Source organism: Sciurus carolinensis, chromosome 6 (assembly GCF_902686445.1).
Source record: "Sciurus carolinensis chromosome 6, mSciCar1.2, whole genome shotgun sequence".
In the NCBI taxonomy this organism is placed as follows: Eukaryota; Metazoa; Chordata; class Mammalia; order Rodentia; family Sciuridae; genus Sciurus; species Sciurus carolinensis.
Window position 1 is genome coordinate 123,693,136 of NC_062218.1, and position 21,307 is coordinate 123,714,442.

General features: G+C 37.0%; 2 protein-coding genes and 1 pseudogene across 7 annotated transcripts in view; 1 reads left to right on the forward strand and 2 right to left on the reverse strand.

Moving 5' to 3' along the window:
- Positions 1–2,468, reverse strand: part of Ap3s1 (adaptor related protein complex 3 subunit sigma 1) — a 79,825-nt gene extending 77,357 nt beyond the window's left edge. For 2 of the 4 annotated variants that reach the window (XM_047555328.1, XM_047555327.1), the window contains exon 1: positions 2,262–2,457. In XM_047555328.1, the coding sequence (XP_047411284.1) occupies positions 2,262–2,330 (69 nt within the window). In that variant the 5' untranslated portion in view covers positions 2,331–2,457. Of the gene's footprint in view, positions 1–2,261 lie in introns of all 4 variants that reach the window. The other 2 variants (XM_047555330.1, XM_047555329.1) reach the window with 2 other exon arrangements.
- A 60-nt stretch (positions 2,469–2,528) lies between these two features.
- Positions 2,529–14,105, forward strand: Atg12 (autophagy related 12). Of its 3 annotated transcripts, XM_047555331.1 has the most exons (5): positions 2,587–2,970; positions 7,416–7,552; positions 7,796–7,822; positions 12,333–12,395; positions 13,354–14,105. In XM_047555331.1, exons 1-5 carry the CDS (start codon positions 2,808–2,810, stop codon positions 13,411–13,413), a joined length of 450 nt encoding a protein of 149 aa, XP_047411287.1. In that variant the 5' UTR covers positions 2,587–2,807; the 3' UTR covers positions 13,414–14,105. The 3 variants fall into 3 exon arrangements, with proteins under 3 accessions (XP_047411289.1, XP_047411287.1, XP_047411288.1); XM_047555332.1 differs by lacking the exon at positions 7,796–7,822 and having other exon boundaries at positions 2,620–2,970; XM_047555333.1 differs by lacking the exons at positions 7,416–7,552; positions 7,796–7,822; positions 13,354–14,105 and having other exon boundaries at positions 2,529–2,970; positions 12,333–12,394.
- LOC124986715 (60S ribosomal protein L5-like) lies at positions 5,156–6,156 on the reverse strand (annotated as a pseudogene).
- Positions 14,106–21,307: the final 7,202 nt, after the last annotated feature.

Here is a 21,307-nt window from a genome sequence, read left to right on the forward strand (position 1 = left end):
TTGCCAGGTTGGCTTTCTTATCTCCTTCAAGTCTTTTTTCAAATGTTATCGTCTCAGGAGAACTTAACTGGCTACCCTATTTTAAATTGTCATCCTCACATTCCCTAACACCTTGCCCTTTGTTTTTTCCACAGCATTTATGACTACCTGGCACACTGTATAGTCTACTTCCTAGTAGCTATGTCTACACCCTTCCCACAAGAGCAGAAGATAGATATATTTGTTCATCTCCAGTGTCTGCACACAGAAGTCATGAAATAAATATTTGTTGATAAACTGACTGATGGAATAAACAAAGATATCTGCCCTCAAATAGGTTATAATCTGCTACAGAAAGCAATTATACATTATCTTAAATTATTCCTGAAACACAAAAATGAACACACCATTGGCAAAAATCCAACTACCAAAGACTGATACACAAAAACAGCTTCTGCCACCCCACTCCTCCACAGCCAATTGACTGATCTTATTATACCTTCTAGCTCCATGTTCCCATGAAGCCTCTTTCCACATTAACCTTCAGTATTACCTAGTGAGTAAAGGTAAAAGGATATTTTTGTTACCACTGCTGAACAAGAGAAACATGTATTCCTAGATTTCCAAATTATATTTTATATAATTTATATTTTAACAGAGGGTTAAATTCTACACCGTAGGAGTGGTTATACTGATTAACGATCAGCCAGAGAATCTACTAACCTGAATAATGTTTGATTATTAAATTGACATACGGAAGAATAAAATTTTGAATTCTATTTCACTATTGGAACATACTTTTTCTGCACTGAAAAAGGCACTGAAAAAAATGATTAAAAGAAACATTTCTTTGACAAAGGGTACTAACATTTTGAAGAAATGGTTAACAATGTAAAGTTAATGGTAATTTTTTCACTCAGAAGTATCAATTAGAATTTTATTCTGGATTAAAGAATAACGGAGAATTTTTAAACAGAGCATTAGTATTTAAGTTATACTAACCTAAAAGTACCCAGGATTCGTGGAAAATATTCTATATCACCATCAAAAGCAAAACAACTTAAGAAAATGAAGAATAAGCTCAAGATTTCTCACTTCATTCAACACCTCCACGGACTACATTATCATTTTAGGCAAACTGACATTTTCATATTTAATTTTTAATGGCAAGAATGTTTTCCATCTGAGACTTGATGGCATAAAAGTGTTAGACTTGGAGCAGTTTCAATATTACACTGAAAGCTCATTTTTGGCCATAAGCAAAATACCCCAATACAACACACAAGTTATGTCTCACATTAATCCTACCATTGAGAGCCCAATGTTATGTATTTAAACTAGAGGTGGATTTTGCCCTAAGATAGGCATAGAAGTATATAACCCTTTCACAACCATTTACAAATTACTACCTAAAAACCTCCAGCACTTAAACAATATTTGCAGTTTTAAAAGAGAGCTTTTACAAATATTACTATTCTTTATAAGTAGGTGAAGAAACTAAATATTGGGGCAAATTCCCCTGTAAAATGCCTAACCGGAAGCCAAAATTTAAACTCTTTGGTATAGAATATCACAGTACTTCAGCCATGAAAAATGTCAACAGCTATTTCAAGAGTCAATAATTTAAAATCAGGTAAAAAGCATGATAAAACTATCAGCTCCTCACTTATCTTCCTCTTTAGTAAGGAGACACCTTGAAAGTCACACTGGGCAGTCGATCTGTATGGAAACATCCCTGGGAGACTGTACAGAGCGTGCAGTCACGGAAACGCAGGAGGCTAAAGTTCCTGCCTGCGCTATGAGAGGATTACAGCGGAAAAACAGTAGCCCATCTGTCCACAGCGAACATAAAGAAATCCACCTGGAAGCGTTGGAAGTAAGGGAGGTGGGGCCGTGAGAAGAGAGCGGCCAACCCGAGTCGCCCGCAGCAAGAAGGCAACCGCGCGGGGTGGGGTCCCGGGACTTGGGGCGCGGGGCTGGGAGGGGAGCAGGTGGGCTGCGGATGCCCGACCCGCTAGGGCAGGGCCCGCGCCGCCAGGAAACCACCCTGCCCACAGACGGGCGGAGGAGCCGCCGGGCAGAGCCACGTCGGAGGCGAGCCCGGAGAGGAGGTGGGCACCTGGCTCACACCCACTGGAAGCTGACAGCCGGGAGCGCGAGGCGGCCCGGGCACGAGAAGGGCCGCAGCGCGCCGGAGGGGTTCGCTCCGAGAAAGCCGCGCTGGGCGCTGCCCGTCACCAACGACTCCCCCTCGCCCTGATTCGCGGTGGCTGAATACTTACATAGGGTTGGTAGAACTTGGAGAGCCGCGGCTTCCCGTGGTTGTTGAAGATGAGGATCGCCTTGATCATGGCTGGGCCGGGCCGTCGGGGTGGGCGCTGGGGGCCAGGGCGGGGGCGGGCACGCGAGCCTCGCCTCGGGATCTAGCCAGCGATCCTTCCCCACCCGCCCCCTCCCGCACGCGCGCGCGCGCGCTCCCGAGCCACTGGGCGGTGATTGAGGGGCGGGGCCAGGGCGGAGCAGACGCGCAGGGAAGCGGAAACATTTCCCGGTCAGAGCCCACTTAGCCGAGGGGTGTCTTTCACTTGGCGGTGCATGGGAACGTTGCCCATGGACCCCTTTCCTAAGCTTGTTGCAGCAAGAAAACACTAGATGTCACACTAACAGCCAAGGGTCCTAGATAGTTATATGGAGGACTAGCCGGAAACTCCAACTTTCACTGTTGGGTTGGATCCCCCCTTTGCGGCCTTCTATGCGACCCTCAGCGCTGATCCCGCCCACTGCACGCTCTCCGCCGCCACTTCCGCTCTCGCTTCCCACGGTGCAAGATGGCGGAGGAGTCGGAGACGATGTTGCAACTCCCTTCAACTGCTGCTGCTGGCGGGGAAGGACTTACGGATGTCTCCCCAGAAACAGCCACTCCAGAGCCCCCTTCTTCTGCTGCAGTCTCCCCAGGGACAGAAGAGCCCTCCGGCGACACCAAGAAAAAAAGTAATTTTGAGAGCAAATCTGGGCAGTGAGGTGGGAGGTTTAGCTGTGTCCGTAAGGGTGGCGGCCTATAACGAATCGAATTTAGAGGAAGGACCGTACCAGAGGTACATTTTTCGCGAGTCAGAAGAGAGGAAGTGTGCTTTCAACTTTCAAACCTTCTCGAGTGCCTCACAAGGAAACCGTCTCTGAATTTGCCATCGTACTCGCTGGGCTAGGTTAGGTGCCCTGGTTATCGATGTGGTTCCCAGTACTTGCCTCGGTACTTTTTACAGTGTATTCTAACCTACCTGTGAGTTGGTTAGATTACAAGTCTTGAAGGTAGGATCTGAGTGAAATTTTAGTAGCTTCAGGTGCTTAACACAGGAGCTAATTATTTGAATAATGATTTCAAGAAAATAAGAAGGATCCGATTGTGAGGGAGAATATGAAGTACTAGCGAACGAAATTACCAAATTAAATATGGTCAGTAGCAAAGCCTGGAATTAGATCGCTGCTTTGGTCTCCCCTACAACTGAGTGTGAATTGACTCCTTGAACTAAAGAAACTGGGAAGTTACTTAGTGTGGAGATTCCTAAGGGAAAACTGAAGGTATAGATACTACTATTTAAATTTTTTTCGGAACCATTGTGAATCACTTCATCGTTTGAACTATCAGTCCTCACGGTTTATTGCTTGAGAATTTGTTCGCTTTTGGAAATTATAGAAATTCCGAAAGTTTTTGTTTTGAGCACTTTGAAGAGTTAAGAGTTGCCTGTGAGTAAAACAGCAAATAAACATCTGCGAAGAGACTGACATTTTCCTTAGACACGTTTTCTCCCCAGGGTCTTAAAAGGTAGATATGTTTTCTGATCCATGATCTCACTGGCCTTTTCATTGAACTTTTTTCTGCTGCTGTGGAGGAAAATTGCCTCTCCCAGCACTGCTCCCCATTTAAAGCAGACTCAACTGGGGCTGAGGATGTAGCTCCCTGGTAGAATGCTTGTCTGGTATGCTCTGAGTCCTAGGTTTGATCCCCAGCACCATAAAAAAGAAAAGGAAAAGAAAAATCAGACTGCTTTTACATTTGGGAAAAATCTGTTGTCATTCCTCTTGATGAACTATGATTATTTGTACAGATTACCACCAGAGTCTTTCTTCAATAGAATCCTATGGGTTTTACAGATTTTTTTCCTTCCAATTTGCCTACTTTGAAAGATTTTTTTTTTTGAAGGTTTAATAATCTTAGTCAAAACCACTACTTGAAGCCAGGCATGGTGATGAATTTAAGTATGTAAGCCCAGCATTCAGAAGCATGGCAAGTTCAAGGCCACCTTCCAATTTAGCAGCAAGACCCTGTCTCAGAATAAAAAATAAAAAGGACTGGGAATGTGGTTCATCGGTAAAGCACCCCTGGGTTCAAGCCCCAGTACCAAAACCAAAAATTACTTGACATTGATAATAGCTGTGAGGTAGAAAACAATCACCTACCACCCAGAAGGTGTGTTTTCTTTGGTGTGCATACTTTTATTTTACAAACTGAGCCATCTTATTGAATTTCTACCTGATATCCTTTTTTGAGGACAGTCTAATTAAGGAAGTTTGACTATTTCAATCTCTCCATCTTTAGAGGATTGTTCAAACCTACCAAGGTTGTTGGCTTTGGGAGCACATTAGGCTCACCTGGTGAAGCTTTTGAACATACTTTTACTAAAAGTCCCTACTGCCAAAAGATTCTCAGTTAATTGATGTGTATACCTGTATTTTAAATGTTCCCCCAGTTAATTCTCATGGATAACCAGGCTTTGAAACTACAAGCAAATCACCTTAAGAATTTGCAGGGCTATGCAGTGAATATTTTTCCTTCTTCCTTCAGTAGTACATCTCAATACCTAATTAGAGCCCCAGGGGACTGAGGAAACCAGTAGGGAAGTGTGGAAGCCAAGCTAGCCAAAATCCCAAGAATATCTTGGAAGAAGTTATTCTTCCAAAGGGAGGATAACTAGTTCTGTAGCAGGAAGATAAACTATGTGCATCATATATTTTAAATGCCTTCATTCCCAGAGTAAACTTGAATAAATTGATCTCTGATTCCAATGGGCACCAACTTTTAATTCCAAATTGGCTAAGGGTGTAATAGAACAGAGTTAACTGTAGGGAGCAGCAGTGTGCTGTTTTGCTTGTTCAGTATTGCTTTTTTTTTTTTTTAAGCTGTTTGTTCAATAAGTTTATTATGTTTATCTGAAAAAACTTCATAGAAAAACTGCTGTTTCGTTTAGCTCTCAGCAGCCCGTTCCTGAGCTCTGAGGAAGCTTGCCTTCTTTTGAGCTACCCAATCTTCTGGGTAAGGGACATTTTGGGACGGTTCCACCTCTTCTTTTTAACTTCTCTCTTGGGCTTTTTCTCACAGACTGGATTCTCTCATATAGCAGCATGAGCTTTCTTATATATCTCCTCCATCATGTCAGGGGTAACATTGTTCTTTATATACTGAGAGAATTGTTTCTTATGAGCATCTTCATTTTCTTCCATTAGATAACGCATATAATCTGCAATGTTCTGACCCATGATGTGCTTCCAATGTACTTCTGCATTGAACTCCTTGCTTTCAGAATCATAACCAGGGAATTGTTTAGTACTATGAGGGATAGACAAGCCTCCGTCCACAGCTCCCTTCAGGGCCCCAAAAACTTTATTGCCAGTTGTAGTTCTAGCAAGGCCTGCATCCAAATAGCAGGTTGAAGGCACCAGGTTGACCATCAATGCTTTCCACATTGTATTCATCTCCAGTCACCTCCATTTGGCCTTCATAGATCTTGTCCATACTTCATAACCCTATGAGGTAGGTGCTATTATCCCCATTTTTCAAATGGAGAAGCCTGTGGGCCAGCAGCAGGCCAGTACAATATGCTGCAGCATAATTTGTTAGGCCAACTTTCACACCATATTTCGATAGTTCATGTCATAAGCTGCACAGACTATCATATCCCCTTCTATATGGGCATAAGGAATCTGGCAAATGATGTCTCTATTCGTTACACGCACTATCATCCTGTATTTGGGTGTGTTGTACTTATTTTTGTCCTGGATCACCAAGCGTTTCCGAGCATAGTAATCAGTTTTGCCCTCTTGTCGTCTTCTAAATTTCACTTGGTATCTCTTAAAGTAGGCCTTATTCTTGACAACTTTAACAAACCACATGCTGCGGAACAGAGACCCGGGTCCACGACTTCACACAGACCTGCAGGCCCAGCAGCGATACAGGGGAGGAAAAAAAGCAGTATTGCTTATTTTTGATTGTAGGTGTTTTGGGGATTTTTTAAGGGAAAAAACTTCAAGAGACAGAATCATAGGTTTCAGGTTTGCATAGCTGTATTTTGGATCATCGAAATGTTAGAATTTCTCTGTAACCTTATTTTTGGTCTAATTGTATTTTATTTTTAATTACATGGTTTTTCTTTATTAAAAACTTGATTGTAGAAAACTTGGCAGTTACAAAAAGCCAAATATTGAGTAATAATTGCCCATGGCATTACTGAAAAGTAACATTTTTGCACATATTCTATAGTTACGTGAATATGTGTTTGAGATACTTATAGTGAAATTGAGAGAATATACATACTGTTAACATTTGGTACATTTTGCTAGCCTCACTATGCTGTTAAATATACTTTTATAATGTCTCTTTAATATTTATTTAAAGTTTAATAAGTATGAGTTGTGTGCTGGATGCTGTTCTACATGTGTTAATTCCTACTTCATAACCCTATGAGGTAGGTGCTAGTATCCCCATTTTTCAAATGGAGAAACTAGCATTGGGAGATTAAAAAGCTTTCCCATGTATATATACCTAGCAAATGACAGTGTTAAGAGGAAAGCATCTTTCATTTAATTAATCTCTTTTAAATATCCCTGTTGGATACTTGGTTTTACAGTTTTTTCCTGTGAAGGAACTTTAGTGAAGGTGAAAATCTTCTAAATAAGTCTTTGCACATCTCATATTTTCTTAGACTAGGTTCCTAGAAGTATTACTGAGTCAAAAGTATATCTTCAAGTATTGAATGTATATTACCATATTACTTTTCAGAAAGGGGATACCATTTTTTATCCTCAACAGTAGTAGCCACACAAATATTCTAATCTTTGTACTTTGGTAGGTGGAAAAGTGTGAGATTAGACTTTGCTGTTTTTGTAAGCTTAAATGTTGTTATATATCTTTATGGGCCATTTCTGTTTCTTTTTGGAATTGTTTATTATGTCAAAATGCATTTTAAAGATTAGTTCATAGGGAGAATCGGAGAAAAAAATAATGAAAAAGAATATAACATTTTCACATCTCTGACATAGCTTCAAAATCATCAATACATAAAATACCTGCAAATTAAAGATTTAAGTTTTCTAAAGTCTTTTATATCATGTTCCCATTAGATGTTTCAGTATAATTGTTGGTAACTTTTTTTCTTTCACAGTTGACATACTACTAAAGGCTGTGGGAGACACCCCTATAATGAAAACAAAGAAGTGGGCTGTAGAGCGAACCCGAACCATCCAAGGACTCATTGACTTCATCAAGAAGTTCCTTAAACTTGTGGCCTCGGAACAGTTGGTACAAAAATCTATAGTGATTATTTTCCTACAGAAATGTGCAGTAGTTCCTAGGCATCAGTGAATAAGTATATAGAAATGGAGCTACATTTTATTTTGTTATACCCTTTTCTATATTTTTTTATTGGAATTTGTATACTTTATTGAAGGATTCTTTGGAGAACTCTGAAATGAGATGCATTTGAGATTTGCTTTAAATTGTGAACTTGTTTTCTAATCTAAAAAAACATTGTTTTGATTCCAGTGTTGCTTTTGTCCCATTCTTCTCAAGGTAAGCAATATATCTGACATGTACTTTGAAAGAACTAAGAGAGATATATTAATTTCATGTTACAGTACCGTATGCAGTTTTAGGAAGGGTTAAAATTTTTAATGCCACTGGTTTTTACTTTGATATTTGACTATAGGAATTTAAATGTTTACATATACACTCATACATCACTTAATGATGGGGACATGCTCTGTCTGAGAAGTGCATCATTGGGCAATTCTGATGTATGACTATCATAGAGTAGCCTTACACAAACCAAAATGACATACATCACTTGAGGATATAATTTTATGGAACCATCATCATAAATGCAGTCCCTCATTGACTAAATGTTATGAGGCACATGACTCTGGCGTTTTAGTAGGTGTTATAGTAATACTATGATTTAGACACCTTTATCTGATGATAGATCCCAATCTTGGACAATATTGATATAAGTGGATAGGTAGTTGAAGAATCATTAAATATTTTTAAAATACAAATCAAAGATTTGCATAAGGGTTGGGATTTATTTGTGAACATAAAAGTAAGAACAGGTAGAATATAGTTATTAAAGTGGGATGTTAGAAATTCTTTTTGTCAACAAAAAGAAATATACTAAAATTCAAGATTCTAGTTATAAATGGATCTCAAAGAGCTCACAGTGGGAGAAAGTCTTTTCCCCACACACTTCAGATAAAGCACTTTATCTCCAAAATTTATAAAGAACTTAGAAAACTTTGCACCAAAAATACAAAGAACCCAACCAATAAATGGACCAAGGAACTGGACCAATACTTTACAGAAGAAGACATACAGATGACTAATAAATATATGAAAAAGTGTTCAGTATCTCTAATGATTAGAGAAATGCAAATTAAAACAACTCTAAGATTTCATCTTACTCCAATTAGAATGGCTATTATCAAGAACACAAACAACAATAGATGTTGGCATGGATGTGGGGAAAAAGGCACACTTTTACATTGCTGGTGGAGTTGCAAATTGGTGCAGCCACTCTGGAAAGCAGTGTGGAGAATCCTCAGAAAACTTGGACCCACATTTTGATCCAGTTATCCCACTCCTCAGTTTATACCCAAAGGACTTAAAATTAACACACTACAGTAACACAGCCACATCAGTGTTTATAGCAGCTCAATTCACAATAGCTAGATTGTGGAGCCAACCTAGATGCCCTCAACAGATGAATGGATAAAGAAACTGTGGTGTATATGTACTCAATGGAATATTATTCAGCCATAAAGAAGAGTAATATTATGGCATTTGCGGATAAATGGATGGAATTGGAGAATATCATGCTAAGTGAAATAAACCAATCTCAAAAGACCAAAGGACAAATGTTTTCCCTGATAGTGGATGATGATATATATAATGAGGGTGGGGGAGTGGGGGATGAGAGAAAAATGGAGGAACTTTAGATTATGTAGAAGGAAATGAGAGGGAGAAGGGTTATGAAAAATGGTGGAATGAGACATCATTACCCTATGTACATGTATGATTACACAAGTAGTTTGAATCTACATCATGTACAACCATAGAAAATGAAACGATGTACCCTATTTGTGTACAATGAATCAACATACAGTCTGTAAAAAAATAATAATTAAAAAATAAATGGATCTCAAAGAAAGGACATTGGTGTAAAAATAAAATAGGTTAGTCACTAGAAATTTACCTATATTAGGCAAGATTCCTCTACAGACTCCCAAAAAAGCTGTTTGGGCAATGATTGAGTTTTGCAAGTGAATGTCTGCCTTTGTGATCATTCAAAATTAGAAAAGCATCTACTTTGTTGAGCGTCATAGAATTTAGTTAAAGGGAGAACTCAGCAATAAGATTTTGGTCATACACATGTGTGTGTAGCTAAACACTCAGAAGTAGAGGACCTTGTGTAGAGTCCAAGTCTAAATGGAAAAGTCAAAGGTATAAGGATATGTACTAGGAAAAATGAGATAAACTAAGGATGCAACTATAAGAGTTGATAAGGAAGCAAAGTTAACTTAAGGCATTAAGTGTTTTAGAAACCGTTTTGTGTTTGATGTCAATGTTAGAATCTTGAAATTTTACTGTCTGTATCTAGTAATCTGAAAAGACTTGATTGATAATAACATGTATTCGATTAAACCATGTAAAATTGGCATCAGTCACCCATATTAACCTATAAAAACAACAATTTTGTGAGATTCAGATTAAAGACTTTTAGGTGAATCTGATTATCCTTTCCTATTTAAGCAAGAGGAAACGTAAGACTTGTTTTATTGCTATATTAAACTAGGACTTCTGGTTTTTGACTTTTAACTAGATGTGGCCAACATCATTGTAGCAAAAAGAAGAGTAATGTTAGGAATTCTGAGAAGATAGCAGCAGTATCAGAACACATAGTTGAATTTCTAAATTCCCACAAAAACCTTGTTTTAACTAACTAAAAAAAAATGTACATTAATATTTGTGACAACTTATTGAAAGGGCATTCCCACAAATCCCAAACACATGGATAGTACAAGGACCTGCATGGTATCAGATATCTGCATTGAAGGAAGCAGCGAGTAACAGAGTTGACATCTGACAACACTGAGAAAACAAGAACCTAAAATAAGCTAATAGGTTCTCACTGGAAAGCAAAGTAAACCGATTTAAGAATCATAGTTTAGTGGCTGAAAGTGTAGCTCAGTAATACAGTGAATACCTAGCAGCATTCTTGGGACCCTGGATTCTGTCCTCAGAACTGCCCCTATACTCCACCAGTAGTAGCTGAAATAGAGGGGTTTTGTCCTTTAGGGGGCGATTACACTGGTACTACACTAAGGGGACCTGAAGGAACTTGAGCAGTCTAGTCCCCTGAGAGTTCTCAAAACAGATGCAGTACAGGACAGGACTCCTTTCTGAGAAAACACTTTGGAAATGAAATAAAAGTTGAGCAGAGTTTGGGACATGAGTAAGGAAGGAAAGAGATAAGAGTAAGGGAAACAAAATCTGGAAAACTCAGGAAGCAGGTCTCCATATTTTTTAACACTATACAGAAAACAACAAAAGGAGTTCTGTGATGTTAGAAAAACTAACCCACCTGATTCTAAAGTTGAGGAAAACAAATTGCATATAAAAGCTAAGAGCAGGAACATACCAAGGTCAAATGTCAAAATGTTATAAGAAATATTTAAAAAACAGAGTAACATCCCTGAAAACAATGAAACCATTCCAGAAAAAATGTCTCCATGACAGGTCAGAGACCACAGTCCTATTTCAAAATGAGCTAAAAGGGATTAAGAAAATGATACAAGACATGAAAGAACAACATCAGCATTAGTAAAATTGAGAAATGAAGTGACAAAGCTCTGGAAAAGAATTAACAAAGGGAACATTATTTCAGATATGAAGATTAAACTAGAGGGAACAAAAACCGAAACAGTAAGGTCTGTGCAGTTAAAATGCCGAGAACTAAATGCAAATTCACATTAAAATACACACTGCTTTCTGTTACATTTCTGAAATTTTTGTGTTAGAACCTAACTCATCCTTAACCATGAATTGATATGTAAGCATGAACTATTTGTAAATAATTTAACTATAATAACACCAATTGAGTACATATAACTGTCACTGTTACTTGGTATGTATTCTCTCATTTTATTTTTCCTAGCCACCCCAAGAGGAATAGATGATATTTTTTTGAATCTTACAAATAAGGAAGCAGGCCAAGTAATATTATTGTATTTTTTTTTTTTTTTTTTTAGTTCTGATGTTATTGTATTTAGTGCCAGGATTCAAGCCCAATTCTGTCTAAATAGAGCCTCTAAACTCTCATCACCACACTTAATGCCATGCCTAAAAAGAAATTGTTACCAAAATTTATTCATGTTATAGTTAGTGATCAAAATAACATCTGTTGTCCACCTGATCTAATACTGTTTAAAAATTAAACTGAAACATTGAATAACAAATATTTTAAAGAAGAAGATTGTAATGGCATTAGGTTTTAATTATATTGCCTTTTCTTCTTCTGTTGCCTGGAAATGACTTCACAGTAGCACCCAGCCTGAAGTTTAGTACCTTTGAAAGTTTTTAAAGGTTGTAAACATTTTTTTTTAAAGCCTAACCATGTATGTCATATATTTAACCAAGAAAAATGAATGTACAGACTCTCTTGAATATTAGATTTATTGATTTGGGGCTGTGTGTGAACTTTTTAGAAGAAATATGGTCTTTATGGTTAGGCGTTGCAGTTTTTAAAAACTGGTTTCTTGAAAAGCCTTAAAAAAATTTGTAAAAATTATTGAAAAGTTTTTAATTACTAAAAACAGAACTTTATAGGGACAAAAATTTTATTGTTATTCTTATGGAAGAAAGATAAAATTTTCATAAAGATCTCTTTAAATGGAGGAATTAATTATTTAGGGAAGCTTTGTTCAATCTGAAGACAGCTTGAAATAGCTGAATTTGAACCTCCAAAGTACAGGTTAATGAGTATACCATTAAAAGGAATTTCAGTATTTTCTTCTTTCCTTTCTTATAGTTTATTTATGTGAATCAGTCCTTTGCTCCTTCCCCAGACCAGGAAGTTGGAACCCTCTATGAGGTAAAAAGTTACTTTTTTTTTTTTTAAATCTTAATGGAATATACACATGTGTGTAGTATGCATTTAATAGTGTATAACTTGAATCCTGTGTAGTATGCATTTAATAGTGTATAACTTGAATTGTGCATATCTCTAAGAATTGACATGTCAAGCACATTGGCACATTACTGTAAACCCAGTGACTTGGCAGGCTGAGGCAGGAGGATCATAAGTTTAAGGCCAGGGTCAGCAACTTAGCTAGACTATCTCAAAATTTAAAAAATATACATATAGCTGAGCATTGTAGCTCAGTGGTAAAGCTCTCCTGCCTTCAATCCTTAGTACCGAAGAAAAAGAATTGGCATGCCATTCTCAATTATCAGTGTGGGGAAGAAGAGATGACATTCTTGCTCTCTTGTTCCGTCTCCAATACCTTGAATGTAGTAGGATTTTAGTGAATTATATAGTGATAGAAGAGTCAAGGAATTAATTGTACTTCAGAGTCATCTTTTCAAATTTTTAGAAGTTTTCTTTTATCTATATTTAGTCTTTCTACATTTTTCATGTGACCTATAATCCAAATTTGCCTCCACGAAATTGAAAAAAACTACACAAGAACCACTTTATTCAACATTCTTGCAGTTCTATGGCAATAATTGAATGTACTTACAGGCACTACTAGAGTACAGCTAAAATTACATACTTTATGGTCAGAGATAGAGCAAGATTAAAATATGTAAACACATTCATACCCAGTTTGCTTAAAGGACAAGTTTTTATTAAACATTTGTGATTATTTTTACATGTTTGATTCAAAAACAAAAAAACAGGCATCTTTTAAAAGAAGTGACCTTATGACTTTAGGTTACTAACATGAACATATATGGATGTTTGGTGTACGTATGACTTTTTCTTTTCTTAGTTTTATTTAAGAGTAACAAAAATTGAATTTAATTTATTGATTTTTTTCTTTTTATAGTGCTTTGGCAGTGATGGTAAACTGGTCCTGCATTACTGTAAATCTCAGGCCTGGGGATGAGCCACAGAGAAAAACAACTTGCTACTCATTTTTCACAGAGGAAACAGCTCCAAAAAGTCTTAATGCTTGTGACAAGAGACTTAATGGATATGAACTACTCAGCATGTATCTACTGTGACTCATGTTTATGCATAAGAAAACATCTGTAGAGTGAATAGACCAACAAAAATATGATTTGTGTTAATACACAAATCTTATATAAGATTGACATTACAGTATGCCTATTGCTCCTGCCTATTACCACTATTGTTTCAGATCTGCCTGCAAGGTTGAAAAGACTGAAACCACATAAACCTTCATTGCCAATTTTCAAAATGATTGAAATTGTTTTCTTGTAGAATTGGTACTCTGCTGATTTTTTTCATGGTAAAAATTAATTTACTAAAAGGTTTTACTTTTTGTTCTTAAACAGGGAACTTTAGTTTGTTTGGGATGTAAGATATTTATATTTTTTCTGTTGAATACCTTGTGAAACCAAGTCTCATTGACCTCTTAGCTGAATGAATACCTTACATAGTCCAGTAGAGGGCAGTCCAGCTGATTAAAAAAAAGGGTTTGGCAATTTGGTTTTACATCTTTTCTAGGGGATAAGAGATATAAGACTTCTCTTGTTAATTTCTGGCTAATATCTAGCCAAGAAAATGACAAACTGGAAGGCTTTGAGAAAATAAATAGTTTAATTATGTTGGAAAACGGAAGTAATTTACAAAATCTAGACAAATAAATTTTATAGCTTTTTTCGGTACTATCATTTAAGATTGAGTCCCAATGTTGTGCTGCTCTGTCACTTATTTAAACAATGTCTGAAGAACTAGCTGAGTAAATCTAACATCATTGAGTGCTTCATATTGTATTCAAATTGAAAGTGTTCAAAGAATAATTGAAAAATAGCCTCAGATTCTATGCTTATGTCATGCCATGACTAAAAGAGTACCATTTTTACGATGCTGTTAGACTGGTCATTTCTTGATTTGAGATTTAGCTTTTTTTTCTGTATGTTACTTATTCATAATTTTTAAAACCATTCCATAAATGGAATAGAATGTCCAAATAGGTTTTGAGACATGTACTAGAATTTCAAGTGTTCGTTTTCAAAGATAATATGGTAGGAATGATAGGATTTTTATCAAAGTACTTGAGTTACACTTACATCCTTCAAATCCCAGAACACTGTTTTATGGCTAGTGTTCAGCCACATATTAGCACGAGGATATGCTAAGTAGCAGTTCACTTTAAACAGTGAAGAAATTGCTATTCAGTTCTCATTTTCTGCCCAAGAATGTGAATTCTTGATTTTCCTTATACCAGTGTCCCTTTATAAGTAAATATGGCTAATAGTTAGCAATGGAATAATACTGACAAGTTAAATTGTACAAAATTATAAGGGAGGAAATGTATGTGTTGAAAGATGGGAAGTGAATTTTCAAGTCATGTAGGTAGGCTGAATATAAAAAAGATCTGTAGTTTTGTCCACTGAAGAAAGGAGTATACTACATGTATAGATATTTAACAAATAGCAAAAATATGAATTTATTATTTTAGCTGTTGATGTTTCAAATAGAAACCTGAACAATGACAAATACTTGAGTTTGAAATTTTTAACATCAGTGTAATTTTTTTTATCTAAATAACATTAGTTTATTAAACTACCGTTAACTAAATATATATTTTATTTTCTTCCCAATTAACTTTGAAGAATATACAGGGCTTTACATATTTTCAAACCATATTTATATTGTTTCTGGATCTTTACCCAAGTAGTCATTCTTCACTAACTTTGTAATATATACTTGTAAGCCTGGAGTCCCTAAATTATTGGATGACAAGAACCTAAAACACAGTTTATTCACAAATATTTTTTGTAAAAGTTTACAGTTCAAACTTTCTTAAATGTGATTGAATTTAGGGGAAAAAAACTGAACCCTTACATCATATTTTAAATTTTCTATGTGTACGAGAAGGTAAGTGTCAATTTGTCATCTTTATCTTAATGTGCAAGTATGACCCACGGCAAACAAAGTAATATGATATTAGAATCTTAGAAGTATATGTGCTACAGACTTCAAAACAAGTTCTCTATGTTTAAGGCACAAGGTAAGTTAAGAATGTTTTATCTGTAATCAAAATAAGATTGGATACTTCCTGAAATCTGATTTCTTGAAGTCTTGACCCTAAAAAGGCTTCAGAGAGCCTGTGTTCTCTAAGCAGGAGAAAACTAAAAACTGCAGGATATGCCTCAGATTATATAACATTAGTCAACCCATTTACTTATTTAGATTGTGTAACCCAAAGTAGAAAAGCATTAAGTGTTGAAGGAGTGGTGAAAATGAAAATTGCCTTTCATGCAGCTTCTGCTTTATTTTCTTGGAATTAAAATAGGCTGGGTAAGCGTTTAGCATCAGGGGGAAGCCAGCCATAGGCCACATAATGACAGGGAAGGTATTCAGAAAACAGTTTAGCAGTTTAGTCTTACAAATATTATTTCCTTACAGCAGTTTTCAACCCAAACTGGATTGTTTGCTATTCTCTATAGTTTTTGTTTCCTACCTCTGCTAATGCAGTTCATTTACAAATTTACTCTTTCAACTGTTAATTCTCCAGTGCCTAAATTCAGTGTAGAACTTGTTTAGAGCCAGTCTGAATCAGAGGAGATACCCTCTTCCTCAGAACGACATAGCAAACTATCACTATTATAGCACATAACTGCATGTGCCCATCACTTCTTCATGAATGTCAGGTTCCTAAAAATACTATGTTTTTTATTTTTTTTAACTTGGTATTTTGGCATATTGAGTGAGTGAAATTGTGATAACAATGTGATTTAGTGTAGGAAATCAATGAATTTGTATAATTTAAATTTTTATGTGCAGAAGGTAATGGAAAGTATTTACGTTGTATAATGGTTTCAGTGCCTTTAATATATGAAGAACTTACTTCATCTGATAAGGCAAACTAACTGAAAAATAAGCAAAAAATAAAGTGCAGGGTCTGTGGTGTAGCCCAGTGATAAAGAGTCCTGGGTTCAATTCCTAGGACCTAAAATTAAAAAAAAAAAAAATTGATGGAATTTACAAATGAAAAATAAATGGCCAATAATTATGAAAAACCTAACCCTTTTAGTTATTTAAAATGCAAAGAAATCATGCTGGCTCTCACCCATCCTTAAATTTAAAAACAACATAAATCATGGTATTGGCAAAGTTTGGGGAAATGAGTCCTGTCATTTTCTTGGTGAATGGAATATGAATTCATACTTTATTTTTAGGGGCCAGTTTGGTAATACCCAAAAACCTTGTAAGTGTCTATCCACTAATATATTGAATACCTATTCTTTCCTCAGCATTGGAATAAGACACTCCTTTATTCTAATGACAGGTTGGGGAATAGACTTGAGATTTGAATATAAGTCGAGGACTTTTTAATTGAATATTTAGAAATGGAAAATAAGATTTGATATTAGTTTTACACTGCTTTCTCAAAAGTATGAGTGAGTGGAATGTCAAGTTAGAAGAATCTTTATCCTGTAATTCCTTTTATGTCATTATAACGTAAACATGATTCTTATGTTGGTTACTTGTGATCACAAGAGAAGCCCTATCTCTTTTCAAATGGCTTTTATTTCTAGAAGTGTCTTCTTTATAGTGTGACAAATCTGCAGCCTTTCCTCTTCCAACTGTTCCCACTTAAAGTATCTAGATCTCCAAAGCATGTTTTTCTTCATTTTCCAGTTCAGTTTTCCCTAGCAATCTTAGTAAATGCAAATCCATCCAGTTGCTTAACTGCTTCTTGACTCCTCTTCCCAGCCAGTTCCACTCTTGTCAAATCCAGACAGCTTTACCTTGCAAACTTGTTAGAATTCAACTACCTTTCAGCTCTTCTGGTATATTTGTGGCCAGAAGCCATCATTAAATATACAAATTTCCATTCTTATTTATAATAGCTAATTCATTCCCCACTATCTGCTTTCATCAGACAAAAGCTCTCCAAAGGTGTCCCATATGGGAGTGAAAGCTGAAATCTGATGTTCAGTCCCCACTACACATTCTGCCACTCATCTGTGCTGTTATTTCAACACTAAAATGCACCCATTCCAGGGCCTTTGCGCGTATTTCCTCCATCTGAAAACCTGAGACAAACATCTCATTTCCCTAAGTCCCTGCTTAAAAATTGCTTTAAAGAAGTCTATGCTTTCCCCCTAAAATGGTTTCTTCCCCTGCTTTTTCTCCATCATATGTTGTATACAGGTGTTTGTCTCCATATATATTGCATACAATATTTGTTAGTGTGTTCGTGCTTACTGCCATGAGACTGTAAACCCCCTAAGGGCTGTGACTTTTGTGAAAAGCATAGCTCATAGTACATGCTTTTTAAAATGTGCTGGCACATCTGTAATTCCAGTGAATTTAGGTGGCTGAGATAGTGTGATCTCAAGTTTGAGGCCTGCCTAGAAAACTTAGCGAGACCCTACCTATAAATAAAAAGCACTGAGGATGTGGCTTAGTGGCAGAGGACCCCTGGGTTTGATTCCCAGTACCTTCCCCCTGCCACACACACACACAAATCTTGTGTAGAAATTATTTCCAAATATCTGATCATTCCAGTTGCCTCTGGATATCTACCCCCATGTCAATGTCTCTTAAGATGTGCTCATCATCGTCTTGGGCAATTCAGAGAACTACTCTCTGGGTCTCGGTATTTTACTTATGTTAAAGAAGCCTATAATGTTCATAACTTCTTATAATTAATAGGTCACATTATGAAGCTCGAGGGAAGAATTCTGGGATCCTATGCTAGATTCAAATACAAGCCCAGCATCTCCAAAAAAGAAGTAGCAATTGAATTACTCTAGCCAATTACCAATCCACTTTCCCTAACTTCACCATTTACGCATGCACTCAAATATTTTGAGTGCCTAATACACAAAGTTTGTGTGTGCTAGGCATTGATAGAGATATAAAATGTTGCTAGGCATGGTGGTGCATACCTATAGTCCTAGCTACACAGAGGCTGAGGCAGAAGGATCGCTTGAGCCAGGAGTTGAAGGCCAGCAGCCTAGGCCTTCATAGGCAACATAGGGAAACCCTGTCTCAAAAATAAAATGTAGCCAAGCATCATGGTACACATCTGTAATCCCAGCAGTACAGGAGGATCTTGAGTTCAAAGTCAGCCTCAGCAATGGCGAGGTGCTAAGCAACTCAGTGAGACCCCGTCTTCAAATAAAACACAGAATAGGGCTGGGGATGTGGCTCAGTGATTGAGTACCTCTGAGTTCAATCCCCGGTACCTCCCCACCCAAAAAATAAGAATGTAAGTGGAGCCTGTCCTAAAGGTTCCCTATCAAGGTGATCCACACAAATAACTGCAGTGTATACCATGAAATGCTAAGTGCCATAAAAATTAAAAAGTAGTGACTATAGCTCCAGTTGTTCCAGAGAAGGAGAGGTGGTTCATTTGAGAGGAAAGTAAAGGGCGGGTTAAGATTTTTGGAAAAGCTTAAGCAAAAATAGGTTTGGTGAGGGGCTGGGGATATAGCTCAGTTGGTAAAGTGCTTTCCTTGCACACACAAGGCCCTGGGTTCAATCCACCAAAAAAAAAAAAAAAAAATAGATTTGGTGAGCACAAGAGATAGTGACTTGTTCCATTTGTCTGGAGGACATATTTGTAATGAAGACTGATAAAAGGTAAAAGACCCAAAAATGGTAGTTTAAAGCCAAAACTTGAAGAGCTTTTAATGCCTGTCCTGTTGTGTTGGAAAGTCAGCATTACTGAAAGTTTGTGACCAGAAAATACCACTTCCATGCTTTGGAGGAATTATAAGGCTTTGAGTAAAGGATTTGCATTAGGAAAAACTGGAACCATTAATCCAGTATAGGAGGTTACAGCAGTGACCCGGTCACAATTGAATAAGTGGAGTAACAAGGATAGAAAGAGATTTAAAAAAAAAAAAAAAAAAAAAAAAAAAAAAAAAGGAAGAAATAGAACTTGGTAGTTAGTTGAAAGGGAAAGAGTAGGCAGTGGTGGTTGTGGTTGAGGTTTTTGAGACTTCGTACCTCAAGGCAGAAAAAACTTCTAAGAGTTGAAGAATGTGCTTGAAAAAATCTCTAACATACTGCATTTGAGGTGCCAAAAGGTGTTAAGGGAGTGCACTCAGCATGTAAAACGAGATGTGGGAGGCAACTGCCTAGGGGTGGTCAATGAAATCATGAATGTAGGGAACAGAAGGTTTTGGGGGTTTGTTCTTAGTGGGGCAGGGGCATTGGTAGTACTGTGGATTGGACCCAATCCAATCAGCCATGCTAGGCAAGCACTCTGCTACTGAGCTATATTTCCACCCCTTTTTGTTTTAGACAGGGTCTCACTAAGTTGCCTAGGCTTGCCTCAAACTTGTGATTTGTCTGCTTCAGCCTCCTGAGTAACTGGGAATACAGGCTTGTGCTATTTTGTGCCTGCCAGAAAGGAATTTAGAGATGAGGACAACAATGGATAAAAATGCCCATAACTATATTAGTAAATATCTTTGAGTTCTTTGAAGATAAGGAGTCAGACAAAATAGAAATTGAATTGGTAAATGTAAAATGTTAGCTGGGAAATACAGAGAAATTAAGTTTGCCTTGTATCTGATTTTTTTAATCTGATTTTTGTTAATCCCAAATATTAATGGTTTAGAATAGCTGAAATGAATTAAGAGATGCAAAATATTGGCAAGCTGAGCACAATGGTGCATGCTTGTGACCTGGTTGGCTGAGGCAGGAAGATCACAAGTTTGAGGCCAGCCTAGGCAACTTAGTGAGTTGCTGTCTCACATTTTTTTAAAAAAAGAGCTGGGGATGTAATTTAGTGGTAGAGCACTTGCTTGTTATCATGTTGGAGATCCAGCACTGCAAAAGAAAAAAACATTGACAAGAATTAAGAATTTTTTTGAGTGAACAATGAAAAGTGTACATGTTACTTGATCTTTTTAAAGTACCTCCTAGCTAAACACACTACAAAGTTGGTTCTGAAATGCTTTCTACTTATAGCCCTTTTTGAACAATGGTGATGGAGCTATTGTTTTTCCTTCTTAACAACATTGTTAGAATATAGCGTAATAACATTAACCAGGAATGTTAAAATAAGACTGCCTGTGGCACAAGTTTCCTTTATATAATGGGAGCAGGTGCAAAGTCTAGATAAAATCAGACCATTCTTCCACAAGTCTAGACCTTTGATAACCTTGAATCTAGATTGTTCTATTCATATTGAGAAGGAAGGAATCTATTTTTGTATTTTATTTAGAGATGGTCTCATTGAGTTGTTTAGGGCCTTGCTAAGTTGCAGAGGCTGGATTTGAATTCTGATCCTCCTGCCTCAACCTCAAGTCGCCGGGATTACAGGCGCGCTTTCTCCTTTTCAACCGTACTTGATTTGCGTGGTTACCAAAGCATGCTAGATGCTATGCACAAGATAGAAATGTTTCCTTATTTGTAAGTACCAGGAGGCTCTTTTCAGCACATGCCTAGAATTGAAGGATTCAAATAATCTAAAACTTTTCAAATTACTGTACAATTACTTCATTTGTCCTGGAGGCGGGGGCATCTTATTCTCTCCATCAATTAAAACATTACATTCTTTGCACTGGATATATTATTTCAGGCACTGTCGGATTTGTCTAGAATGAGTGGCATATGGATTCACTAATTATACTTACTAGAAACAGGAATTCCCTTTGTTAAAATGTATTTAACAATACATTTGGGAACAATAACATTAAGGGGGAAAAGGCATATTCCTTTTCACCTGGCCTGGGGCAAATTATCGATAGTTTCAATCTACAAAACAGTCGCTCCGGCCTGGGAAAGGAACCCATCTTCAATATTCATAGGCTCCTCACAATTCCTTATGCTGTATTTGTAGA

Bases quoted from the DNA above. Each gene is read 5' to 3' on its own strand.
- Atg12 (XM_047555331.1), top strand. From the start codon at position 2,808: ATGGCGGAGGAGTCGGAGACGATGTTGCAACTCCCTTCAACTGCTGCT. The intron at 7,553-7,795 runs GTACAAAAATCT...TTTTGATTCCAG, and splicing joins TTGTGGCCTCGGAACAGTTG to TGTTGCTTTTGTCCCATTCT. The intron at 7,823-12,332 runs GTAAGCAATATA...CCTTTCTTATAG, and splicing joins TTTGTCCCATTCTTCTCAAG to TTTATTTATGTGAATCAGTC.